The sequence below is a fragment of the Dryobates pubescens genome, chromosome 3 (assembly GCF_014839835.1).
Source record: "Dryobates pubescens isolate bDryPub1 chromosome 3, bDryPub1.pri, whole genome shotgun sequence".
NCBI classification, from domain to species: domain Eukaryota; kingdom Metazoa; phylum Chordata; class Aves; order Piciformes; family Picidae; genus Dryobates; species Dryobates pubescens.
This window is the reverse complement of record NC_071614.1, coordinates 13,684,816-13,711,959: the sequence shown is the minus strand read 5'-3', so window position 1 is coordinate 13,711,959 and position 27,144 is coordinate 13,684,816. Positions and strand designations below refer to the sequence as shown.

Sequence of the window (27,144 nt, the reverse complement as noted above, 5' to 3'; positions counted from 1 at the left end):
GGCTTACCTACTCACTGCATGGCTTATCCTACTCACAGCATGGCTTATCCTACTCACTGTCTACTAAGCTGGTGTCTATGCAGACTGCCTATCTCCCTCAGCTGTGGCCTCACTCAGTAAAGGCAGAGTTTGATCTGCTGCCAGATGTTCTGATGAGGATGATGTGAGGAGAGTAGAAGATCCAGAGGGCTGTCACACATCTGGAGAGTCACATCCTGCTGTGAATAGCAGCCTGAGACCCCCCAGCGATGGCTATCAGCACCTGGAGGGCTGGCTGCAGTGTTGTATCAGGCACTGCTTCAAAGGATGCTGGCTGCAGCTCTTTTCTCAGTTGCAGGACAATTAATTAACTGCTGCTGGGGGTGGTTTGCAGCAGCATTTTACACAAGAACTACAGAAAGATCTCATTTGGCAGTGCAGCTCCAAAGACAGAACAGGAAACCTTCTTTTACTTCTGGAATCCTTTCTCTGACCCCCAGTGCAGCTGGGGTCAGTGTGTGTCCTGGTGACACACACACGGGGTGCTGCTGGCTCTGTGCTGACTGCACTGTTTTCAGCACCCAAAAAGCTTTAGATTAGCCAAGAACAGACCTCATAGGCATGGGTTTGATAGGCTCTATGCCCACCTTGCTGCCACCCATCTGCTAACCCTTTACCCTTCCTTAAAATGAAGATCTGGGTAGGAGAAATGCCTTCAACCACTCCCTGCTCCTCAGACAAACATCTAATCAGCTCTCGGGTTCAAAACCAGATGAATGTGTGATTTTTAAAGTGACCTTTTCTTCCCTTAACTCACTTTTCACCCAGACAGTGCTGAGGTCTCCCTGCAGGTTTTGTGGAGGTGTGCTGGGACTCGGGGTCTCAGCACAATGTCACCTTTAAAGGGCAGGTTCTGATGGATTGTATCAAGATGGTGCTGCACAAGTGGCTGAGTGCCTCCTGGGGCACCCCCAGGACCTTCACATCGCTTGGAAGCTGTGAACTGAGGGCTCTTGCCAGTTGGCAGCAGCTGCCCCGTGCTTGCCTGGTGCTTGGAATGCCCCCAGGCAGTTCCTTAATGAGAAGTCGCTGAGTGCCCTGCCACAGCCCTGCTGTCCCCAGCGCTGCCCTCTGCCGCCGTTGTGTGCCCTGCCCGTGCCGTGTGTCCTGCCCGTGCTGTGTCCGTGTGTCCTGCCCGTGCCGTGTGTCCTGCCCGTGCTGTGTCCGTGTGTCCTGCCCGTGCCGTGTGCCCTGCCCGCGCTGTGTCCGTGTGTCCTGCCCGTGCCGTGTGTCCTGCCCATGCCATGTGCCCTGCCCGTGCCGTGTGTCCTGCCCGTGCTGTGTCCGTGTGTCCTGCCCGTGCCGTGTGTCCTGCCCGTGCTGTGTCCGTGTGTCCTGCCCGTGCCGTGTGCCCTGCCCGCGCTGTGTCCGTGTGTCCTGCCCGTGCCGTGTGTCCTGCCCATGCCATGTGCCCTGCCCGTGCCATGTGTCCTGCCCGTGCCGTGTCCGTGTGTCCTGCCCGTGCCGTGTGTCCTGCCCGTGCTGTGTCCGTGTGTCCTGCCCGTGCCGTGTGTCCTGCCCGTGCTGTGTCCGTGTGTCCTGCCCGTGCCGTGTGCCCTGCCCGCGCTGTGTCCGTGTGTCCTGCCCGTGCCGTGTGTCCTGCCCATGCCATGTGCCCTGCCCGTGCCGTGTGTCCTGCCCGTGCTGTGTCCGTGTGTCCTGCCCGTGCCGTGTGTCCTGCCCGTGCTGTGTCCGTGTGTCCTGCCCGTGCCGTGTGCCCTGCCCGCGCTGTGTCCGTGTGTCCTGCCCGTGCCGTGTGTCCTGCCCATGCCATGTGCCCTGCCCGTGCCATGTGTCCTGCCCGTGCCGTGTCCGTGTGTCCTGCCCGTGCCGTGTGTCCTGCCCGTGCTGTGTCCGTGTGTCCTGCCCGTGCCGTGTGTCCTGCCCGTGCTGTGTCCGTGTGTCCTGCCCGTGCCGTGTGCCCTGCCCGCGCTGTGTCCGTGTGTCCTGCCCGTGCCGTGTGTCCTGCCCATGCCATGTGCCCTGCCCGTGCCGTGTGTCCTGCCCGTGCTGTGTCCGTGTGTCCTGCCCGTGCCGTGTGTCCTGCCCGTGCTGTGTCCGTGTGTCCTGCCCGTGCCGTGTGCCCTGCCCGCGCTGTGTCCGTGTGTCCTGCCCGTGCCGTGTGTCCTGCCCATGCCATGTGCCCTGCCCGTGCCATGTGTCCTGCCCGTGCCGTGTCCGTGTGTCCTGCCCGTGCCGTGTGTCCTGCCCGTGCCGTGTGCCCTGTCTGTGCTGTGTCCGTGTGCCCTGCCCGTGCCGTGTGCCCTGCCCGTGCCGTGTGTCCTGCCCGTGCTGTGTCCGTGTGCCCTCCCCGTGCCGTTTGTCCTGTCTGTGCTGTGTGCCGTGCCCGTGCCGTGTGCCGTGCCCGTGCCGTGTGCCCTGCCCGTGCCGTGTGCCCTGCCCGTGCTGTGTGCCCTGCCTGTGCTGTGTGCCCTGCCCGTGCCGTGTGCCCTGCCCGTGCTGTGTCCGTGTGCCCTGCCTGTGCCGTGTGCCCTGCCCGTGCTGTGTGCCCTGCCCGTGCTGTGTCCGTGTGCCCTGCCCGTGCCGTGTGTCCTGCCCGTGCCGTGTGCCCTGCCCGTGCCGTGTGTCCTACCCGTGCTGTGTCCGTGTGCCCTGCCCGTGCCGTGTGCCCTGCCCGTGCTGTGTCCGTGTGCCCTGCCCGTGCCGTGTGTCCTGCCCGTGCTGTGTCCGTGTGTCCTGCCCGTGCTGTGTCCGTGTGCCCTGCCCGTGCCGTGTGTCCTGCCCGTGCTGTGTCCGTGTGTCCTGCCCGTGCTGTGTCCGTGTGCCCTGCCCGTGCCGTGTGCCCTGCCCGTGCTGTGTCCGTGTGCCCTGCCCGTGCCGTGTGTCCTGCCCGTGCCGTGTGCCCTGCCCGTGCCGTGTGTCCTACCCGTGCTGTGTCCGTGTGCCCTGCCCGTGCCGTGTGCCCTGCCCGTGCTGTGTCCGTGTGCCCTGCCCGTGCCGTGTGTCCTGCCCGTGCTGTGTCCGTGTGCCCTGCCCGTGCTGTGTCCGTGTGCCCTGCCCGTGCCGTGTGCCCTGCCCGTGCTGTGTCCGTGTGCCCTGCCCGTGCCGTGTGTCCTGCCCGTGCTGTGTCCGTGTGCCCTGCCCATGCCGTGTGTCCTGCCCGTGCTGTGTCCGTGTGCCCTGCCCGTGCCGTGTGTCCTGCCTGTGCTGTGTGCCCTGCCCGTGCCGTGTGCCCTGCCCGTGCCGTGTGTCCTGCCTGTGCTGTGTGCCCTGCCCGTGCCGTGTGCCCTGCCCGTGCCGTTTGTCCTGTCTGTGCTGTGTGCCGTGCCCGTGCCACGTCCCTGTGTCCTGCCCGTGCCGTGTGTCCTGCCCGTGCCATGTGTCCTGCCCGTGCCGTGTGTCCTGCCCGTGCCGTGTGTCCGTGCGCGCTGCCCCTGTGCCGCCTGTGGCTGCCGCGCTGCGGTGCTGGGCGCTGGCAGGCCGGCGCCGTTAATCTGTACTGTAGCTGCTTCGTTTGCAGAGTGCAGAAGCAGGCAATCCTCTGCCGCTAGCCTCCCTGCTAAGCCCAATGCTGCCGTGTCGCCGTCCACGACCCCAGAGGGTGGAGCAGCTAATGGATACAAGGCAGGGTTCACGCAGACAGGTAGGAGCTGAAGGTGCTGTGACCATGACTCTGGGGGTGCTGAGTTACCTCAGGCTCTGGTGGTGCCGGGGTGCTGTCGGCAGCTGGGTGTTAGCCATGGCCAGGTTACAGTGGGGAGGATGCTTTTCAAAACTTGCTGTGTGAAGGGTGGAGCCCCAGCTGAGGCCAGAGGTTACCTTAGTCCTCAGAAGGGCAGTCAAATATCAAGAGCTCTTCTGATTCATCCTTTGATCTGGTGGCTCCCTGCCTGCCTTTCATGTCAGGTTTTGCAGGTCTCCAAAACCTTGGATGACCATTTGCAGGGAAGGGTTTGCCCTTGTCTTGAGAAGGAGAGTGACCTCCCTTGGGGGGTAGGGAGGCAGCCTAACTTTGCCTGTTTGTGTATTTATTTGAACTTTGTTTCACTGAAGGAATTATAATTCCCCATCCACACAGCAGCTTTGTGCTCTCTGAGCTAACTTGCTTCCCACAACTGCTCTCAGAAGCTGCAAGTGGCTCCCTTCAGCCAGGAGAAACTGTACCCAGCAAAGAGGCACTGGCTGACAAAGCGGCAGCAGCTCAGTTTCTTTTATCTATTTATTCAGTGCAAATAACTCAGGTGCTTTTCTTGGAGCTTTTTCTTCCCCCCCACCCCACTGCTTCATTGCAGCTTCATCTGTGCTGTCCTGTGGCTTTGTGTCTGTTTGTGCCAGCTGTTGAGAAATGAAAATCAGGAGAAAACTTTCTTGTCCACCTACCCAGTTGATATTCATGCACCAGGACACAGATTTCTCTAGAGCAGTGTGAAGTGAAGCTACAAAGCTAAGGTAGTCAGAAGGCTTTCTCCACTGATGAAGTGTACTAAAAAGGAATGAAGCCCAAAGGCTGAAGATGTTCTTTGTTATGGAATTGTAGCCACTGAGCAGAGCTTTCTGAGCCTCTGTCCCCAGGTGCTGCCCCATCTCTCCCCAGGAACTTGTATGCTTTAGGCTTTGGCTACAATTAAATGAGAGTTGTTGCATTCCATGCCATGATCCTTTGGCTTCCAGATCCTGGCATGAGAACTGTGCAGATGAATGAGCAGCTATTTATTTGAGCCAAGAAGGGATCCAATATTGACACAACTTTGTCTTCTGCTTGCCAAGTTAATGGATACACCTCTGAGATACTGCTTGCTCCTTATCACTTGCCGTTCTTCTCAGTCTGCTTGTCTGGGGCACTGTTTGTACTCTCAGGTCATGGTTGTCCAAACCTTTTCAACTCCTTCTGCTGTTATCTTCTGGTGCAGATAGTGCCACACACATACATATGAGTCCCCTGGAACCATGAGAAGAGGGCAGAGCAGCTTTCTTGGGTGGTGTGAATTCTGACATTGTCACCTCTGATGGTCTGACCTCTTCTCTCCTACATTTTGTGTGGCTGTTTGTACTTGGGAGTTGACTTCTCTGCTGTTTGAAAGCAGGACCACTTACTAGCAAGTTGCTTTCTGAAACCCTTTGCTCTTTATTGTCAACTCATGTCCACTTTTTTCCTTCTAGAGCTGTGTAAATATTTCTGTGTCTGCCCTTGCAAGGGAGCAGTGCAGGCCCTAAGTTCTTGAAGGAAAGCGATGGGTGCACTCAGTGCTGCACTAACATGGAAAGGAGAGCAGCAGAGAGTTTTGAGACAGCAGAGGTGAAGGTGACAGTACGGTATGGACAAGACACTGCAGTCAGTTCTCAGATCCTCCTTGCAAAATGACACAGGAAGGTGCAGTTCCCACGCAGAGGAGAGGCTGACTGGCAATGAAAAAGTCTGAAACCTTGGACAGTATCAAAAATTCAGCTCTAGGCAGGCAGGGGAGAGGGAAAACTTCAAACCAGCTGTTAAAAGGCTCTTAACCAGAAACAGGGATTTACAACAGAAATATGAACAACTAACAACTGGTAGTACTAGAAATTTAATAACTGGGACTACTGCAAGTTAGGCCTAGGCAGGGGTGGGACTTTGGAACACATCCCAGGCATGTCTGCATTGCTAGAGAGAATTTCAAGAACCTCTGTTAGAGCTACAGAGAAGAAGGAAAGCCCAAAGCTTCTGGCCGGTTTCCTTTGAGGAGGCTGTAGCACTAAGTGTTTGCTGCATCACATTTCATGAGACACCACTGCTTGCCTCCTGACCTGGAGGTCTGCTTTGGTAGTCCTTCAAACATGGACAAGGCTTTCTGGTGGAGCAGCAGAAGCTTCTGTGTCCATTCCCCACCTCAGCTACTCCGTGTGGCAAAGCAGACTCTCCTCACTATCCTCCTCTACCAAAGTCATGTGGCAGACCAAGTTTGTCTTTGCCTCCTGCTTCTTTACCTGGTTGCTTTACTAGGAGATCTGTAGTGAACTTTGCCTGCTTTGCCTACTGGTTGCTCTCTGGGCAGACATGGAGGTACTGTGCTCTCACTCTGGTTTGTAAGGATTGCAATTTGTCAGTGTGTCAGCACCTGAATGTCAATTCTCTGTTCTTGAAGTAAATCGCAGATCTTAAATGCCTGATGTTAAAGTAAGGGCCTAGATGCCAAGGGGTTGGCAGTCAGTTCTGATTCACATTTTCATGCTGGGCAAGGATTAGAATTTGTTCTTAAACTTATCCATCTATAAAATAAGGCTCCTGTTTTTCGGCCTTGGTAAAATGCTCTAAGGAGCTGCTGTTTGTTAATGCCTGCAGGGTTTGGCTCAGGTGCCCTGCATTTCTTAGCCTGGCTTGGAAATGGACATACACTTTTCATAGCCCTAGGGACAGTAGTGCTGGGGGGAAGTTAGGTATTTTTTGCTGCTCTAAGTCAAGCTCAGCTGTGTCTGAGAGAGGTTTGGTAACTTCTTGAAATTCTCAGGTGATGGAGATTCCATAACCTTTTTAGGCAGTTCATTCATAGAATCACAGAATTGTCAGGGTTAGAAGGGACCTTGAGGATCATCCAGTTCCAAGCCCCCTGCCATGGGCAGGGACACCTCACACTACAGCAGGTTGCTCACAGCCACATCCAGCCTGGCCTTAAACACCTCCAGGGATGAGGCTTCCACCACTTCCCTGGACATTCCCCCCAGTCCTATCACTCCCTGACACCCTCAGAAGTCCCTCCCCAGCTTTCTTGGAGCCCTCTGCAGATACTGAAAGGCCACAATTAGGTCTCCTCAAAGCCTTCTCCTCTCCAGACTGCACAACCCCAACTCTCTCAGTCTGTCTCTATAGCAGAGCAGCTCCAGCCCTCTGCTCCTCCTTGTGGCCCTTCTCTGGACACCTTCCAGCACCTCCAGATCCTTCCTGGCACAGAGGCTCCAGAACTGGCCCCAGAGCTCCAGCTGTGGTCTCAGCAGAGTGGAGCAGAGGGGGAGAATCCCCTCCCTGGCCCTGTTGGCCACACTTCTCTTGCTGCAGCCCAGGGGTTATTTAGAGGAGCAACGAGAAGCCATTTCCACAGTGATTTTTTTTTTTTCTGAGTCTATGTGAATGCAAAATATGCTCAGTGGCTCAGTCCTGGGTGCATTAGATGATAAGATTCTGTGGAAATGCTGAAGGAAATGTTTGTTACAACTCCTAAAAGATCCCAATGCGTGGTGCAAAGCCATTGTTCCATGCTTAGATGAGCTCAGCTGAATGTGTGTTCAATTGCATAGAATATAAACCATACCTGCACACTCCTGTGTAAGCTAAAATAATTCCTTAATTCAACAACTTCCTTTTTCAGATTCTTCAGTTTTCAGTCCAGCAAAGTCATCTTCTGCTGTTAACCTGAGTGGAACTCCAGACCTGTCCCGGAACAAGAACGTTGTGAAGCCTCTGGCTCTGTCTGTGCAGCTCGTGGGGAAGGCTTTTGCTGCAGGTACAGCTTTGCTTTCCAGGATAGCTGGGAGCCAAGGGAACTGCCAGCTTAAGAGAGTCAAAACAGAGAGAAGGAAAGTGTTCACTAGCATTCTCCAAATCTCATAGATTCACAGAATTGTTTGGGTTGGAGAAGACCTCTGAGATCATCAACCCAACCCCACCATGGCCACCAAACCCTGGCCCCAAGTGCCATGGCCACACCTTCCTTGAACACCTCCAGGGATGGGGATTCCACCATCTCCCTGAGAAGTCTGTTCCAATCCCTGACCACTCTTGCAGCACTGAAATGTTTCTTCATCTCCAACCTAACCCTCCCCAGTCCTCTGCACAGACATTTTCCATAGGCACTCCTGTCCCCAAACTGAGCCACAGCTTGGTGTTCAGCCTTGCCATCGTGGCAGTGTGTTTCATTTCCCTCTTTGCACTGCCTAAGAGATCTAAGAGAGCACAAAAGTCTCTTCCTGATGCCACACTGATTCTTGCTTCAGACACAGAGAGCTGTGCATTGTTTTGCATTTGTAAAAACTCATTCTGCAGGTACATGGAATGAATTCAGTCTCCTTTAAAGAAGGTTTAATACCTGTGCTGCTTCTTTATTCCATGTTCAATAAATTAGAGCCCTCACCTATGGCACCTAAATCCCTCATTGGTACTCTATTAGTTTAGCTGAGTAGTCCTTTAAGTAGTGGATAAAAAATGCATCACACTTAGGGAAGGGAAGTATGCTTGAATAAAAAAACTCTAAATGGGTTTGGTTTCTGGGTGCACATGAGCATTATGTTCTACATATGGTCTGTTGGTGCCCAGGGAGGTAGTGGAGTCACCATCCCTGGAGGTGTTGAAAGGTGGTTTAGATGTGGTGCCTGGGGATATGGTTTAGGGGTAAACTTTGTAGGGTAGGGTTAGTGGTTGGACTTGGTGATCCCAGGGGTCTTTTCCAACCTGAATGACTCAGTGATTCTGTGATTATTATGGCTGCTGTTTTATACACTGTGTGTTGTTCTGTGTACATCACTTTATTATAACTAATGAATCAGTAACAATTCTTTGTGCAAAATACCTTTTCTCCCCTCCACACTTATGTAAGAGAACCTGCCTTGCTCTGAAATGGTTCCCACTATTTCAGCCACTTCTGGAACTGACCCACACCCTCCCTCTCTGTCCATACCAAGTGGAGAACCAACAGGGAGCTTGCAATAGGCAGATGATGTCATGGCCATTTCCAGCAGCCTCACAGTAAAGAAGATTTTCCTCATGTTGAGGTGGAACCTCCTGGGTTCCAGCTTGTATCTGTTGTTCCTTGTCCTATCACAGAGCACCATCATCAAGAGCCTGGCCCCTTCATCCTGACACCCACCCCTCAGATATTTGTAGACATTGTTCAGATCCCTTCTCAGCCTTTGCTGAACAGTCCCAGGTCTCCTCACAGGAGAGATGTTCAAGTCTCCCAATCACCCTTGTAGCTCTCCATTGGACTCTCTCCAGCAGATCCCTGTTTCTCATAACTGGGGAGCCCTAAACTGGACAGAGCAGTGCAGGTGTGGTTTCCCCAGGGCAGAGTCCCCAGTGCACTCTCTATGCAGGATGCCTTTTTATTTCCTTCTGAAAAAAACAGGCTCTGAAAAAAGAGTGAGAGGGAGCTCAGGGGTGTGAGGATAACTTCTTGCAATCCTCTGATCTGTGTATAGTGGATCCTACCAGGGTGGCAGGCTTGCCTGGCCTGGAGGGGCTTAGGCAGAGGTGGCAAAATGCAGCATGTGTGGGCTCAGACCCACTGGCTCAGGTGTATGGCACATGGGTGACTGGGGGGCAGTACCCAGGTGCACTACAGTGCCTCAGGAGTCTCTACAAACTGAATTCATGATGTGCATTTATTTAGGTTTTCAATGTCTAAAACAAATGAGTTCCAAACTTCCCAAGGCCTTGGGGGTGTGTAATTGTCTATCTTATTTTGGTGGGGGTTGTTTGGGATTTCCGCCCCCCCCCCCCCCTATCCTCCTCACCCTGACATCTGGAGACCCTGCTTCAAGGTTAGGATTGTGCAGCCTGTGCCCGAATTGCTCTGTGCCAAGCACACCTCCTGCTTCCCCTGCAGCGTGTTCCAGTCACACTCCTTGCCCTGCTCCTCTGGGTGTGCAGGTGGCTGTATGCTGTGGTTTGTTTTGTCTCAAGACACAGACTCTGTCCTTTACCATGCACAGCTCCTCTTTCCCTGCGTGCCTCTGATGTTGCCAATGGAAACACTAATGGAGGAAGAAATAGTCTGCTGAGCTCTGGAGCCTCTCGGCCAGTGCCGCACTCAACATCTCCAAGTCCTGGCTGTGCAGCTGCAGACCAAGGTAAAGAAAACCTCTCTGGCTTGATTTTAAGCTGCACTGGCTGCTGAGCCTGAAACTTGTGATTTTGTTCTTCTTCCCATCTGTTTCTACAAGTCAGTCTCTGCACATCCATTTGAGGTTTGGCATGACCATTACTGATGGTGCCGTGCCACACAGGCCAGGGGCAGTCCCAGGCACCAATATAGGCTGGGCAGGGACTGGTTGGAGAGCAGCCCTGAACAAAAGGCCTTGGGGGTGCTGGGGAAGGAGAAGCTCCACAGGAGCCAGCAGGGAGCACTTGCAGCCCAGAGAGCCAAGCAGAGCCTGGGCTGCAGCAAGAGAAGTGTGGCCAACAGGGCCAGGGAGGGGATTCTGCCCCTCTGCTCCACTCTGCTGAGACCACAGCTGGAGCTCTGGGGCCAGTTCTGGAGCCTCTGTGCCAGGAAGGCTCTGGAGGTGCTGGAAGGTGTCCAGAGAAGGGCCACGAGGGTGAGCAGAGGGCTGGAGCTGCACTGCTCTGGAGACAGCCTGAGAGAGTTGGGGTTGTGCAGGCTGGAGAGGAGAAGGCTTTGAGGAGACCTAATTGTGGCCTTCCAGTATCTGCAGGGGGCTCCAAGAAAGCTGGGGAGGGACTTTTGAGGGTGTCAGGGAGTGAAGGACTGGGGGGGATGGAGCAAAAGTAGAAGTGGGGAGACTGAGATTGGATGTGAGGAAGAAGTTGTTCCCCATGAGGGTGGTGAGAGACTGGCACAGGTTGCCCAGAGAGGTGGTGGAAGCTTTATGCCTGGAGATTTTTAAGGCCAGGCTGGATGTGGCTGTGAGCAACCTGCTGTAGTGTGAGGTGTCCCTGCCCATGGCAGGAGGGTTGGAACTGGCTGAGCCTTGAGATCCCTTCCAGCCCTGACAATTCTGTGATTGTACATCACAGGCTGCCTTTGGGTACATCTGGGGGTGAACCTGTGGTGCTCTGTGAAATGGAAATGTGGGCTGCAATGTGGTCACTGGGGAGGGTGGAGGTTAATGTTTTGATTTTATTCTCAGCATCAATGTCCAGTTCTGGACCACCAAAGAAGCGTCACCGGGGATGGTCTCCTGGGTCCCCAGTGCCTCCTCCTGGGGTAGCAGTGCCTGTCCCTGCAATTCGTTCCTCAGCAAGAACAGGTAGAACTGGGAGGGTACAGAGATGTCATTTGTGGAAACCTCTGCTCAGCCAGACCAGTAGGTCTGTGCTGCTTCCCTCAAGTGCTGCACAGAAAACCTACCTGAAGCAGCTAAGGACACCACGACACATGTGATTGCCTGGTCCTTGTTGTCATAATCACAGTTGTGGCACAGGGAGAAATTACTGGGGGAGGGAAGATGCAAATAATAGGAACAACAACAACAAAAGAATAACCAGAGCTACCTGAGTCAGTGAAACTCAGTTCTTCTGAAATTGTGCAGGTCTCTGGATACATGAAATCATTGCAAGGACTTTCATTGGCCTTCACCTTGAATGCTGTGTCTCAGCCTGCTGTGGCTGCCACAGAAACCACCCTCTGTTGGTGCACAGGAGAAACATGTTATACCATGTGGGCCTAACAAAGGACACCACTGTCCACTAGGACATCTGCAGCTAAAAGCATAAAGCTTGTGTGAGGCTTCATGCCTGTTGTGCTTGGCGGTGCTGTGGGAGGCTGTGTATCTCGGTCGTGTGCACAAGGGCTGGCTACAAGCACGTGTGCAGGCTCAGCATGCAGCTACCTCCTTATACATCACTCTCAATAAAGCTGTTGATGATTGAAGTCCCTTTCACTGCTGGGATTCAGCATACTTTGTGAAGGGGAATTGATCATTGCTTACTCTATACATACAAGGAGGAAGAGAAGACATTTGTCAGCATGCAGAAGGTTCTCTTCACTCTGCTTTGCAGGGCTTGCTTTTAAGGTCTTTTGGAATTAAATTTCAGAGAGAGCCACCATAGGAAGAAGGTTTGCAGGAGAGTGCAGGCCTGCCTGCTTAAGCACCTCAAATGAACTGCAGCTTTTGTAGGTTTCCAGCTTCAGAGTCCTGCTGCAGATCCCTGACATTGGGCAATCTCCTCCTTGCTGTTGGCTTGTCTCCACCAGTCTGCTCCCTCTGCTGTGGACCCCATTTCACACCAGACTTTCATGGTGGTTTTTGCTGATGGATGAACAATTTTCAAAGCCAAAACACATGCATGGGTTCATGCTGCCTTTGATGCTTTTCTGCGATGCCATTGTTTGAAAGATGTTACAAACCCCTGGCTGAAGCCTGAGCCACTTGTGAAGCAGAGCCTATACTGAAGCCTGATGGCAAGATGAAAGAATTCGTGCATTTTGTTTCTCTTTACTTGTGAAAGCTACTCCTGCTCCTTTATGAGCAGTTTTTATCTTGTAGCAAATGTCTAAAGGCAGCTTTGAGATGTTGGTTTGTTTTTCTTAGTTATGTATATTCTAGGTGAGAAGTCAGAGCAGTTTTTTCTCTTGTATTGAGAGGCAGTTCTGAGAGGTGGCTTCCATATTAGAGGTGACCTTTTGGCTTAGTCCTTGGCTTTGTTTAAAGATGCATATTCAAACCTGTGTTTTCCTCTCTCATTCCCACCAACAATACAGTGGCCAGCAAAAGTTTTATTTTAAGGGTGGGGCTAGGGGAGGATATTGGCTCTTAATTTAAATTGCTTAAAACACCAGCAGGAAATGCAGAGGTCTCTTGCATTTTATTACAGTTGCTGATCTGCAGAAATATTTTATTTGTTCATAGGGCCAGATCACAGTGTGGGCCTTGGGGTAATGGAAGTTTCTCTTTTCTTTATTTTATAGAGCCTCTTTTGTCAGTCCCAGTTCCTCAATCCATGTTAACTGGAATTTTACAGCCTCAACCCATCCCAGCAGGGGAGACTGTGATAGTTCCTGAAAACCTGCTGAATAACTCAGGAGTCAGACCAGTGATTCTGATAGGTAAGTCTGACACTGGGGCAGAATTGCTGCATTGCAGCAAATCCCCCTAGCAGAAAGGGGGTTTGATTTCTTTTGGTTGCTTCTGGCATTCAGTGCAGCACAAAGTCAGTTTCTCGTGGAGAGTTTGCTTTGCTTGCTCAACATTGAACACTGGGAGTTAGGCGACTTCTGGAGGACCTGCAAGCAGGTCACAGCCAGGTCAGGCTGATAGCAAACCTCTGGCCAGATGGAAGCTTTGTGCAAATAAGAGTTTTGTAAAATCCAAGAATAGAAATATTTCCATGCAATGAAAATAGCTTCCCAGGATGAACAGCTTACAAAAGAAGCAAATACTTCCTGCAACATTTACAGTCCAGATCTTTAAGCCCAAGGATTCTGCATGAGAACCAGAAAACGGATTGGAACTAACTAATGGGAAGTAAATCATACTAACATTTTGTCTTTTGTAGTCCATTCTTCTTGTAGGCAGCTGAGCTTTGACAGCCCTTTTCCTGCACAAAGTGTGTTGTTGACCCTTAGCAAGACATTGCTGTTACTTTAAAAGTGTGACTCACAATGTGAGCCTCCCTCTCAGCCTGAGCTGTTTGAAGGTGTACTCCACACCAGGAGATGCACTGCCAACATTTTGATGAGTGACCTTTTGACATTCAGACTCTGCTCAGTCCAGCGGAGTACAGCTGGCTGTATAAAGTAGCTTTGGGGTTAACAGAACATGCCTAGCAGTGCAACCCATGGAAATGTTTATCATTGCTGAAGGTATGGAGAGGCTCTCCAAGTCCTCACTTGCACAGATAATGCTACTGCACCCAGCTCCCAGAGAATGAGCAGGGCCATCTACACCAGCAGATCCAGCAGGGGCAGGGTTACACTTTGGGTGTGTTTAGCTTAGTGCTGCCTTCTGGAAACCTGTCTGCAGCTCTAGCGTGGTGCTCTAAGGGTGTTCAGAGGAACATTTCCTAGTTGAGGAGGAGTCATCAGCTTAAGTGCAAATTGAGTGCAGCCCTTAGGCTCTTGGAGAGTTGCCAGTGAAGTCCTCGGGCTGCATGTTAGTGGCCCTGAGAAACAGCATCCTATTATTAGCAGAGAACCAGATGTACCCAAATGGATGGGGTTGGCAAAATCTGTGGAAATAGTTTTCCAACAAAAACATTCTCAAGGAAAAGAGGAGTGAGGCTTTCCTTGTGTGCTTTCCCTTATGGAGCAGCAAGGTTAGTGATTGGAGTTTATTTAACACGCTGATGAAAACATGTGGCACAAAAAAAGTGAAATCAATCACGGCACCACCACAGTGCCTGACTCATAGCTAATGTGGCTTCTGCTGCTTTGATAAAGTGCTTTGATCAGTGTGCTTTTGCTTCCATTGATTTTTCTGTTTGGTACACTGCACTGTGGAGAATCTGTATTTAAAGGTCAAGGGAGGACCCAAACAGATGATAATGTCATCTGTGTTTGGAGAGCAATCATTATTCTCCTGCTGGTGTCCAGGTCCTAGATTCATAGAATGGTTTAGGTTGGAAGGGACCTTAAAGCTCGTCCAGCTCCAACCCCCTGCCATGGGCAGGGACACCTCCCACCAGCCCAGCTTGCCCAAGGCCTCAGCCAGTCTGGCTTTTTAGTTCTTCCAGCCCTGGCCTGTCTCACTGATTTTGTGAGCAGTTGCAGTGCCAAGAGCAGGCACTGATGCAGGATGTTTTGCAAGGTAACTTTAAGAGGATTGGAAGTGTTTCTGTTGTGCAGCATTTCCTGGGGTGCCACACTCGGTGGATTTCTGGGTGTTTGTTTTTTCTCCTCTCAAAGGTTATGGCACTTTACCTTACTTCTATGGAAACGTCAGTGACATTGTCGTGAGTCCCTTGTTGGTGAATTGCTACAAGATTCCACAGCTGGAAAACAAAGATTTGGATCTCTTGGGTTTGAGCAGCAGCCACCTGCTTAGTGTGGAGAATATGATACTTCTAACTATTCAGTATCTTGTCCAACTAGGTAAGACATTTGTCCTAAGCACTTGTGTTTATTTGTGACTGTCCTTTTTATTTCCCCCCCTCTATGTCCATTTCAGAGCTGACATTTGTGCCTGGAAGAGGTAAGTGGCTCCATCTAGTGTGTGTGACACTGCTGCTTTGTTCATCAGGCCAAGGAAGTGCTTTTGGAGGCTGGTACCGCTTCTGCTCTCCGTATGGGGACTGACCAGGTCACCGTTGTGAAAATGCATTTGCAATGCAGATAATTCATTTGCTTAGGGTATCAAAGCAGCAGTTATCACAGCTCTTTCTAAGGACCCCCAGTCTGGTTTATTCAGAGTGGTGACAAATGCTGGCAGATGTGTGATGGTCAGCATTGTCTTGGTGAGGGCACCGTTTAGACAAGAACCACAATTGTTATGCACTGAACATCTCACTCCTGGAGATGGTTTTGAAGTGGGCTCTGCAAATCTGAGAGCAGACCAGCAAACCACATTTTCATTCTCTTGTTTGCAGGTACAGACATTTTTTAACCCCCTTAAAAAGTTAAAGAACTTAGAGAGTGTTGGGAAACTTCTCAGTCTTAACTCTGTATTTGAAGGGTGCTGCTTAGCACAGAGGAGTGTGAGGTGAATTTTGGGAAGAGCACACTGCTTTTCCTGCCCTGAGCTTCCACTAAGGCAGCTGTAACAATGTGACATGTGTGAATGTTTCCAAAAAGCACAGCTGGAAATAACCTGATAACATTCAAGTCCAAGTGCCAGGTGCTGCACTTTGGTCACAGCAACCCCGTGCAGAGCTACAGGCTGGGGTCAGAGTGGCTGGAGAGGGACCTGGGGGTGCTGATTGACAGCCACCTAAACATGAGCCAGCAGTGTGCCCAGGTGGCCAAGAAGGCCAACAGCATCCTGGCCTGCATTAGGAATAGTGTGGCCAGCAGGAGCAGGGAAGTCATTGTGCCCCTGTACTCTGCATTGGTTAGGCCACACCTTGAGTCCTGTGTCCAGTTCTGGGCCCCTCAGTTTAGAAAGGACATTGAGAGACTTGAAGGTGTCCAGAGAAGGGCAACAAGGCTGGGGAGAGGCCTTGAGCATAGCCCTGTGAGGAGAGGCTGAGGAAGCTGGGATTGTTTAGCCTGGAGAAGAGGAGGCTCAGGGGTGACCTCATTGCTCTCCACAACTCCCTGAAAGGTGATTGTAGCCAGGAAGGGGTTGGTCTCTTCTCTCTGGCAAGCAGCACCAGAACAAGAGGACACAGTCTCAAGCTGTGCCAGGGGAAGTTTAGGCTGGAGATGACAAGAAAGTTCTTCACTGAGAGAGTTGTTTCTCATTGGGATGTGCTGCCCAGGGACGTGGTGGAGTCCCCATCCCTGGAGGTGTTCAAGAGGGGATTGGACGTGGCACTTGGTGCCATGGTTTAGTCATGAGGTCTGTGGTGACAGGTTGGACTCGATGATCTTTGAGGTCTCTTCCAACCTTGGTGATACTGTGATACTGTGAACTGGGGGAGCTCTGTGCAGCTTTCACCCACAGCTTCTTCTGCTTTGCTCTTCTTCCTCCATGCAGCACAGACAGGAAGGAGGCCATCCACTGCCTTGTCATCCTCTTCAAGTGACCTGTTGGCTTTATCATTCCCTGCCTCAGCAGTCCACTGGGTGCCATGTTAGAACTGGCAGGGGGTTTATGTTTTACAGGCTGAATGTTTTTCTGTTGCCCTTCTTGTAGTAGCCTTAAATTTGTTAATTGAGTTTTTCACCTGCACTGAAGGTTTGCAGAGCCTGCATGTTAAACCAGCTGCTTCCCATGGGGCTGGGTGCATAGAAGCAGCTTGCAAATTTCCTCCAAACAGGCAGCCAGCTGATACAGCATTTCCAGTTGAAAATCAGCTCCTTACTGGAACTTGATGAGTCAGCAAACCACACTCCATGGGCAAATCCAGCCACAGATGGATGCAGCAAGTGGAGACTTGCTGCAAGCTACAGGAGGCTTCATGCAAAGCTTCTGGAGCTGAGCTGTGTCTAGTGAGCATAAAGCTGCTCCCTTATTAGCAGGTGTTGCAGATTAGCTTTTGTTCTTAGCTGTGCAAAGCTTAGCAGTGTTCCCTTTGGCCTCGTGTGGAGATGGGCACCAGCAGTGTAAGGGGAAAGAGCCTAATGAGGAGGAAAGTCCAAACACTGTGCAGAGCGTGGGGATCAAAAGATGTTGTTGGTTACTGGAAACTGTTGGAGTTGTGACAGCTGCACTGAACTGCAGCCTTTTCCCCATCTTGTAAAAATCAAAGCAGATTGAAGATGATTGGAGGGTAGCCACCTTCAAAAGTTTCTGACAAGGAAAAGAGACAAAGGCATAGATCAACACTTAGCTCATGGCAGCCTTCTTTTCTTAGAAGTAAAAAGCTGAACCTTTTTCCCGAGGGTATTGCAACAGTGAGATAAAGGCAAAGGTAAAAAGGCAGGGAGAGCAATGGGATAGATTCTCTCTTGCCTCTCTATTGCAGATCTCACTACTTGTACAAGATGTTTACAGATGCCTGTGACACAACACTGCCAATGAAAGCACACAAAACAAGTCCATTTCTGATGGTGTCATTTTAAACCTGCTGTGAAGACCCTTCATGGTTGGAGAGGTGCTTGTGAGCCATAGCGCTGCCACAAAGAGCTGCTGCTGGCTGTGACGTTTAAGTACCAAACTATCCTGAAGTTAGTTTCATTTCAGCAGGGTTTTCCAGCCTGTCTCCTGTTCCCAGTCAGATCTTACAGGTGTTCTTTCTGGCAGCATGCAGAGTGAGCTCTGTTTTCCTCCTCAGGCTGCCCACATTTGCAGCACAGGTTACATTCCATCGCTGGTAATCATCTGCTGGTCACTGTTGCACTGCCCTTCCTGCAAGCCCAATCTAAGCTCTGTGCTTTGGCTTTTCAGCTGGAGGGCATTTCTAGACCTTCTGGTTAGAATTAGAAACAAACTCTCCCTGCCCTCTTGATGTGGGAACGTTGGAATTGCTTTGACTGTGTGTATGCCATGACTCCAGGCAGGGAGCAGCCTCTGCCCTCCGTGGAGGAGATGCTCAGACACTCAAAGCAAGGCACTATTCTAGCAGTCTCCTGGTGTTAGGTGGTTGGAGTAGTTCTCTGGGAGATGCACCATGCAGTGTGCTTCTATCCAGCAGTGGGTGGTATTGAATACCAAACTGTAGGTGCTTTTGGCAGCATAGCTGTGTTCATCAGGTGCTGATATCTTATGGTTTCTCTTGGTTTGCAGCTCTGTTTTCTCAAGTCAAGAGGATGCCTTGCACACTCATTTCTGTAGAGAAGCTTCCAAATATCCCCTTTTAACCCTGACAAATCCCTGCCCATGTGTTTATGAAGCTGTTCACAGTCAAAATCAGCATCTATCATTTTGTCTTCCATCTCATCTGATATTAATGCTGTTATTTTCCTGGGCAGTGCTGCAGCAGGGCTGCCTGAAGGCAGGGGTGGTATTAGGCACTGCACCAATTCAAACTAGTGCCTCAGCAGTGCCTTCTGATACCCAGCTACTGCTTCAAGTATTTCTCTTGTAAATTACCTGGGGGAAGTTCTTTGTGTTCTCATACAGGAGTCCTTACTTTTGGTTTATTTCCACACTCTTGGATGATCTCAGAGATCTTTTCCAACCAAAACAATTCCATGATTCTGTGATGCCCACTATGTCTAGAATAGAATAGAATAGAATAAACCAGGTTGGAAGAGACCCTCAAGATCATCATGTCCAACCTATCATCCACCACCACCTAAACAACTAAACCATGCAACCAAGCACCCCATCAAGTCTCCTCCTGAACACCTCCAGTGATGGTGACTCCACCACCTCCTTGGGCAGCCCATTCCAATGGGCAATCACTCTCTCCGTATAGAACTTCTTCCTAACCTCCAGCTTAAACCTCCCCTGGTGCAGCTTGAGACTGTGTCCTCTTGTTCTGGTGCTGGGTGCCTGGGAGAAGAGACCAATCCCCACCTGGCTACAACCTCCCTTCAGGGAGTTGTAGAGAGCAATAAGGTCACCCCTGAGCCTCCTCTTCTCCAGGCTAAGCAACCCCAGCTCCCTCAGTCTCTCCTCACAGGGCTTGTGTTTCAAGCCCCTCACCAACTTTGTTGCCTTTCTCTGGCCACGTTCCAGCATCTCAACATCTTTCCTAAACTGAGGAGCCGGAGCCCAGAACTGGACACAGGACTCAAGGTGTGGCCTAACCAGTGCTGAGCACAGGGCACAATGACTTCCCTGCTCCTGCTGGCCACACTGTTCCTGATGCAGGCCAGGATGCCATTGGCCCTCTTGGCTGCCTGGGCACACTGCAGGCTCATGTTTAGCCTACCATCACCCAGCACCCCCAGGTCCCTCTCTGCCTGGCTGCTCTCAGCCACTCTGACCCCAGCCTGTAGCTCTGCCTGGGGTTGTTGTGGCCAATGTGCAGCACCTGGCACTTGGATGTGTTCAATCTCCTGCCCTTGGCCTCTGCCCATCTGTCCAGCCTGGCAAGGTTCCTCTGCAGAGCTCTCTGACCCTCTACCAGATCAACTCCTGCCCACAGCTTGGTGTCATCTGAAAATTTACTGATGATGGACTCGATGCTCTCATCCAGATCATCAATAAAGATATTGAACAGGATGGGGCCCAGCACTGATCCCTGGGGCACACCACTGGTGCCTGGCTGCCAGCTGGATGTGGCACCATTCAGCACCACTCTCTGGGCTCAGCCTCCAGCCAGTTCCTAACCCAGCTCAGAGAGCTGCTGTCCAAGCCAGGGACAGCTTGGCCAGGAGTTTGCTGTGGGGGATGGTGTCAAAGACCTCGCTGAAGTCCAGGCAGACTACATCCACAGCCTCCCCACATCCACCAGGCAGTCACCTGAGCATAGAAGGAGATCAGGTTGGTCAGGCAGGACCTGCCCTTCCTAAATCTAGAGCCTGTCCCCCAGTTAGCAAAAGCTTGCTCTGAATTCTTTCAGTGTACAACCTCTTTTTTACTGTGGTTGATTGATATGCTGTAGATAGACTTTATTGCTGCAGATGCTTTCTCTCTCTTTCAGCACATGTCTATGTTTTCTGTTTTGAGCTCTTCAAAGGCCTAGAATGTGTAATGGTCTCTGAATGGTCTCTGAGGAGAAAAGAAAATACACTTCAAAAAACCAGAACAATGAAGAGGGAAGTGCATCCATGCTGCCTTCTGTTAGACTCATCAGAAGTTTTTGGGTTGCATCAAACAATGAGGCCAGTCTTGCACTGACAAGTCTGTAGCTGTCCTCCCATCCTGTGGTGAATGGGTGGTGACACTCTCCATAGGTTACCTCTCAAAAAGGCAAAGTGACACAAGTGGCAGATTTTACAGACTCTGTGCTGTAGGTTATTTTCCTACTCCCTTCCCTGCTTCTCACACAACCTTTGTTTCCCTTTCTTCACTGCCCTTCTTGCTTGTTGCCTTTGGCTCTGAAGGAAAACACAACCCCCAAACTAGCATTTCAAATATCTCTGGTATTTGAGCCCCCTCCTTTTGCCACAGAGGAGCAAGCTGCTGGAGCATGAGGCTGTCTCCTGGGGCACTGACATGAGATCTTGGCAATCTAAACTGTGGCCACTTCTCACCCTGCCTTCATCAGGGTTGTGTTGTGCTCATGAATATTTGTGTCTGTTCCCAAGTATCTTTGACAGCGAGAAAAATCTTGCAGAGCAAAGTGTTAATTGAAGTTGAATTGGGGGGCTGATAGTTTCTATTATTAGTTTGGAATTCGAGTTCACAATGCAGCTTACAAAGGCTGGGGAAAGTAGGGCTAAGGCTGCAAGGACCTCTTTACATTGGCAGTTTGAAGATCTGCTAAACAAATACAGCTGAAGGCTGTGCAGCCTTTCAGAGAGACTTGCACAGACTGAGAGCTGGGCAGAGAGGAACCTAATGAGGTTCAACAAGGATAAGTGCAGAGTCCTGCAGCTGGGGAGGAAGAATAAACTGCAGCAGCACAGGCTGGGAGGGGATCTGCTGGAGAGCAGCCCTGGGGAGAAGGACCTGGGAGTGCTGGTGGCTAACAAGCTCTGCATGGGACAGCAATGTGCCCTGGGGGCCAAGAAGGCCAATGGGGTCCTGGGCTGCATCAGAGGAGCGTGGCCAGCAGATTCAGGGAGGTTCCCCTCTACTCTACCCTGGGGAGATCTCACCTGGAATATTGCATCCAGGTCTGGGCTCCCCAGTTCAGGAGGGACAGGGATCTGCTGGAGAGAGTCCAAGGGAGAGCTATAAGGATGCTGAAGGGACTGCAGCACTGCCTGGGGAGGAGAGGCTGAGAGCCCTGGGGGTGGTTAGTCTGGAGAAGAGAAGACTGAGAGGGGATCTGATCAATGTCTGTAAATATCTCAGGGCTGGAGGCCAAGAGGGAGAGGACAGGGACAGGCTCTGCTCAGTTGCACCCTGTGATAGGACAAGGGGCAATGGATATAAACTCCAGCACAGAAGGTTCCAGCTCAACATGCGGAGGAACTTCTTTACTGTAAGGGTCACAGAGCCCTGGAGCAGGCTGCCCAGAGAGTTTGTGGAGTCTCCTTCTCTGGAGACTTCCAGTCCCCATCTGGATGTGTTCCTGTGTGACCTGAGCTGGATTCTATGGACCTGCTCTGGCAGGGGGCTGGACTCGATCTCTGGAGGTCCCTTCCATTCCAACCCCTGACATCCTCTGAGCCTGTGATTTAACTAAACTAAAAGAAGAGTCAAGCATGTTTATTGGCATCTATGCTTAGTTGACTCTCATGCCTGATGAGAAAAAGCAGAACAAAGAGCACTTGACAGGCTTTGTCTTAATTTCATGGCTGTGATTCAGAGGGTGAGGAGAAGCACTTGGGTTTTGTGCTGTAAAAACACATGGAGGCTGCATGCTTAATCCTTCTGGTCCAGCAAACAGGCACATACTGTGATCCCACTGGTTTCTGGAGGTAGAAAAGCTAGCAGTGAGATGGAATCTTCACTGTTGAAAATGACAGGGGAGATGATGGGAGAGAGAGGCTTCTAATATGAAAAGCCAAGAGTAAGCCATGGAGTAGATACCTGCTGCATAGCCACTGGGCTTTGTTGCTCTAGAGCCATGGTGCAGGAACTTGTTGGAGCAAGATGGACGCAGTCATTCCTGGTCAGGAACACCCTGACATGAGGTCATGTTCTTCTGTTTGTTTGCTTTCCATGCAGGTCCTGACCAGATCCCTCTGAGGGAAGAATTTGAACAGATCATGCTGAAGGCCCTGCAGGAGTTCACTCTGCGGGAGCGGTCGCTGCAGCTGAGCACCCAGTGTGTCTCTGTGTCCCCAGGGCAGCTGCCCTGGCTGGCCAGGCTGATTGCCAGTGTGTCTAGGGACCTCGTGCACGTGGTTGTTACCCAGAACTCCCTGGCAGAGGGCATCTCAGAGACCTTGAGGTCTCTCAATGAAATGAGACATCATCAAAAGCTGCCAGACTACGTGGTTGCCATCTGCGCCTCCAAGATCAGAGGCAATGAGTTCTGTGTGGTGGTCCTAGGTGAGTCCCTGCTCTCTGCTTCCTGTTCCACTGCACTTGTGCTGAATTAGCTTTTTCTGAGCCATTGTTCCATCTCCTTAACCCTTTTTGTTCTTTCTGCATGGTTACACTGCAGTGTCACAGTTTGCTGTTCCTGTCAAGATCTGTAGGACTGATGTCCCTAAGGCTGTGTGTGACAGCTGTGTGCTGGCCAGCACTGCCCCTGCAGAGGCCTGGCACTGCTTGTGTGGCTGCCTTAGAAAGCATCTCCAAGTGACCCAGGGACAAAACAGTCACTTTGTCTATCTTGGTGTCTCTGACAGCTGCGCTGGAGCAGGACTGGACTGAGCACAGCCCAATGCAGACCAGAACATACTTCTTGTCCTTTGCACAATGCTGGTTTTCAGATTCCACACTGGCTGCTGGCTGAGATGTTGGTGTGTGCAGGAGTGTGTTTGGGTGGGAGAGAATGTTGACTGTCCTCTTCCCTGGGTAGGCAGATAAAGTAATGATGTGATTTTTTGGGTTACTTGTTCCACACTGGGAATAATTCCTTTTCATATTTACCCAGACTCCTCCATCCCATCTAAGGTACAAATACTTATCTTGCCTGTTGTTTGCCACCCATGTCTGGAAAACTGTGGACAAGAGCTTGCAAATGATGTGTGGAACCAGTGGAAGGAATCCTGCCATCACTGGCAGAATAACCTTGAGGCTGCTCTCCCAGCCCACTGGGGACAGGTGGTAGGGTCCATGACTGAAGACCAGCGTGGCCCACACTTGTAGGATGAAAAGGCGGTGTTGATTCTGCACTGTATTAAAGATGGCTTTTGCTGTTTTCTCCCTCTTCTCCAGGTCAGTATCAATCCAGGGCCCTTGCAGAGAGCATGCTGACCACCAGTGAGTTTTTAAAGGAGATCAGTTATGAGCTCATCACAGGGAAAGTTAGTTTCCTGGCATCACATTTCAGAAACACATCTTTAGGTGAGTGATCCTAAGAAACAGAAGCTGTAGCCAGGACAGTGATTTCTTCAGGGTTCAGCAGTCAAAGCACACATGAGCACAGCTCTGCATTCTTCCCTTCTCCCCAGCCTCTGAGTACAGAGGGGTGCTGGTGGCCCTCGGCTGTGCACTGAGAGTTGCTCCTCCTGAGGCAAAGCATTCTCCACTCTGTTGGTGCTGCTGAACGCTCCGGCAGGGCACCTGTGCACGTGTAAGCCTTGGCTGTGCTTTAGCACAGGATTTACAGGTGGTATTACTGTGTGCTTCTGTGTCCTCATCAGATGGCACTGCTGGCTCCAAAGGCACAGAGCTGAAGCTCTTCAGCTGTGGTTTCTTTTTTTTTAAAGTTCATTCAGCTGGCAAATCAGTAAATAAAACCCAACCCCCTTCTCCCTCCCTCTCTTGCCTGTATCTCCAGTCCCCTGCCCCTTCTCAGTTCAGCCTCAGCTGTGTGAGAAGATCTGGGTGCAGTGTTCTACATCAGCCTTCTGCAATGGCTTCCAGGTCATTTGGTGTCGCTAATTCTCTTCTAGGTGATGATTTGGACAAGCTGCTGGAGAAAATGCTGCAGCAGCGAGGGGAAAGTGTCATTATTCCTTTCAATGGAGATGTTAGCGAGTGTGTGTCAGCTCAGGAGGCCACTGCCATGGTTTCTACCCAAGAACCAGGTAATTTTCTCATGTGCAAGATGGGAAATAAGTGAGCAGTTTGTTACACATCAAAATGCATGTGTCTTAGAAGAGTCTGAGGGCACAGCTGCATTCAGGGTGCCACCCTCCCAATGCCAGCGCTGCCTGCTGAATGGAGCAATGCAGCAGACTCTCAGACAGAAAGTCTCTGTAGTAACCTTCAGCAGCCTCTGGATTTGGGGAGCTTTTCCTGTGTTTTTGGAAGAAATTTGGCCTAGGTAATTTTTGTGACTAAGCCATCCATTGACCAGACAGGAGTTTAGAGTAGGAAACTGACATGAGCAAAACCTGTCACAGGATGAATTTGGTAATTCGCAAGTTGAGAACATTCAGGAACTAGGGAAACAGCTCCCTGGGCACAGGATTTACCTACTGGAGATATTGAAATACAGGAACATGTTTTTCCTCATCTCTAACCTAAGCCTCCCCTGGCACAATTCCAGGCCATTTCCTCTCACCTGAGCCTAGGGAGCAGAGCCCAACCCCCACCTCACTGCAGCTTCCTCTCAGGCAGCTGGAGAGAGCAATGAGGTCTCCCTCAGCCTTCTCTTCTTCAAACTGAACAATCCCAGCTCCCTTAGCTGCTCCTCCCCAGTCCTGCTCTCCAGACCCTTCCAGCAGTTTCATTGCCCTTCTTTGGACCTGCTCCAGCCCCTCAGTGGAGTGAGAGACCCAAAACTGAACCAGTATTCGAGGTGTGGCCTCACCAGTGCTGACTGCTGGCCACACCATTGCTGATCCAGGAGCAGGCTGCTGGTGGCCTTCTTGCCCACCTGGGCACCCCCTGGCTCATCTTCAGCTGCTGTCAACCAGCACTCCCAGGTCCTTTTCTGCTGGGCAGTTTGCAGCCACTCTGCCCCAAGCCTGGAGCACTCCTGGGGTTGTTGTGGCCCAGGTGCATCACAACTGACAGCCCATCAATCCAGCCTGGCCAGGTCCCTCTGCAGAGCCTTTCTAGCCTCCAACAGGTCAGCACTGCCATCCAATGTAGTGCCATCTGCAGACTGACTGAGGGTGCCTCAGTCCCCTCATCCACACTGTTGATAAAGACATCAAACAGAACAGGTCCTAATACTGTGCCCTGGGGAACAGCACTTCTGGCCTGCCACCAGCTGGTGCTTTCAATCTGTAAGCAGCTCTCCAGAGTGTTGGGATTTATTCTGGTGATTGATTCTTTTTGTCATTTGTTTTTCCTGGCAGTAGAGGGTAGGCTGCTGGGAGGGTTCTTTCCTGGGAGGGTGGGAGAAGCAAACCTGTTTCTTGTTGTGTTGTGTTTTCTTTTCCAAACAAACACGCTCTAGATTTGGATGTTGATACCTTCCAAATTTACCAGCCACAGCTCACAGTTGCCAGAAAGCTCTTGTCCCAGGTTTGTGCTATTGCAGACAGTGGCAGTCAGAGCCTGGATCTGGGCCACTTCAGCAAAGTAGACTTCATCGTGGTAGTTCCCCGATCGGAGGTCCTGGTGCAGCAAACACTTCAACGGATTCGACAATCAGGTACAAGGAGGGGGAGGGAAAAGAGACTTAAACCCAAGTTTGTGAGGTTATTGAATCCTGTCTGGTGTAAATGAAGAAGTTGCTCCAGCAAGTATTTTGCATGTTCAGTGTTAGCTCCATTAGTTGGTGAACTCCTCTCACAAACTGAGCCCAAGCTGTGCCATGTGTCAGAAGAAATTGCCATCTTCATCCAGGGCTGAGGAATACAGGACCTGGGGAAGCATCCATCTGTCAGGAGAGGAAATGCAGCTCCTCACATCTTTTATCCCCTAGCCCTGTTGGTGCCATTTGTCCTAGGCCCACATTTGAGCACAGGCTCTCACAGGGGTTAGCACAGAGCCAGGAGCAGGAAGCTTTCTTGCCTGGGTAACACACACACACTGGCACACCAGAGCTGCCAGGCTGACTCAGGTGGGGACTTCTCTTGTCTGGGGATCTCTGTCTGACCATGGCTGGCACCAAATGCTTCAAGAACAAGAAAGCTTTAGCAGACAGGTTATGGACTGTGCCTCCCTTGAGAACAACCTCTTCTACTCACTCTGTCAGTGGCTGATGTGTATCCAGGAAAGCACAAGAGCTTCTCTGTGGAGAAAGCTCCTGTCTGATAGAGCCAAGGACTATCCATGGAGCTGTCTGCTCCTCTCCAACTCTTGATCTCTGGGAGTAATAAAGTTCTTAGGATAGTGGTGTGCTAAGGATTTTATTTTTCTCATCAGATGGAGACTTTTTTCTCTGTTGCCTTCAGCTTTATCTAATGATCCCTTGTGTCTGCATTTGAAAGACATGAAAATGGGCTGCTGGAGTAATGCATCTATGAGTGGTTTGGGTTTGGCTTTTCCCCCTCTTGTTTTCTACCCTGAATTAAACAGGCACACCCTTTCTGGAAGTGCAGATAAATCCTGATAGTGCTCAGTGTTGTGGTCCACCTCTGTTGGTTTTTTCCTCTGCTGTGTACTCTTTTCCTGGCAAAAGGAAGAGAATAAAATACACTTGAAGTACAGGATTCTTCTCCTTTCTGCCAGAGCTTTATGGGGACTTTTGTTCCATTCCTTGGTTCTTCAGACATTTTATTAACAGTTATCTGCTGCTATCTCTTAGCAGGCTTTCACTATTTCTTTTTTTATTTTTTTAGGATTAATGGTCTTTGCTTCTTAAAATCATTGAGACCCTGGCACTGGCACAGTGTGAGCCACATGTCACAGTGCCTTGCTGCAGCTTCTTTAGTTCAGTTGGTGTTCAAAGCCATCTGCATCACACCCTGCCCATTTTGTGAGTGTGACGGCAATCTATCATGGCAAAGACTGCTGGAGAGTGCTTGTGTTGGCAGGAGCACTGAAGCAGGGTGTGAAAAAAAGCTCATGATATTAGTGAGAGGCAGTTTTGTGTACATTTATGATTTATTTATTTTTTTGCAAAGGAAAGGTCAGGATAACTTCTTCTGAATTGAGCAGGATTAATGTATTACCTAAATGCAGACAAGTTTGGCCTAGGATCATGAGGCATAGCCAGCTGAACTGATCTGGAAATGTCTGTGGAGGCCTGAAGGGCTTTTGTTTTGTTTTGAGAGCGTGAAAAGTCCTTGAAATGTCTTCAGACACTCTTTAGAAGAAGTCCAGAAGCCAATAAGCACATTCTGGTCAGATGTGGATAGTCATACACTAGAGTGTATCGGGGATTTGGCTAAGTCGCAGAATCCCACAATGGATCTGGTTGGAAGAGAGCTCCAAGCTCAT

General features: G+C 50.9%; 1 protein-coding gene across 1 annotated transcript in view; it reads left to right on the top strand.

The window, feature by feature from the left end:
• GREB1L (GREB1 like retinoic acid receptor coactivator) overlaps positions 1-27,144 on the top strand; it is a 99,087-nt gene that overhangs the window by 41,285 nt on the left and 30,658 nt on the right. Inside the window, exons 6-15 of the mRNA XM_054179683.1 lie at positions 3,521-3,643; positions 7,338-7,472; positions 9,676-9,813; positions 10,834-10,953; positions 12,615-12,752; positions 14,550-14,735; positions 21,916-22,242; positions 23,077-23,205; positions 23,757-23,891; positions 25,214-25,411. Of these exons, the coding sequence (XP_054035658.1) occupies positions 3,521-3,643; positions 7,338-7,472; positions 9,676-9,813; positions 10,834-10,953; positions 12,615-12,752; positions 14,550-14,735; positions 21,916-22,242; positions 23,077-23,205; positions 23,757-23,891; positions 25,214-25,411 (1,629 nt within the window). The remainder of the gene's footprint in view (positions 1-3,520; positions 3,644-7,337; positions 7,473-9,675; positions 9,814-10,833; positions 10,954-12,614; positions 12,753-14,549; positions 14,736-21,915; positions 22,243-23,076; positions 23,206-23,756; positions 23,892-25,213; positions 25,412-27,144) is intronic.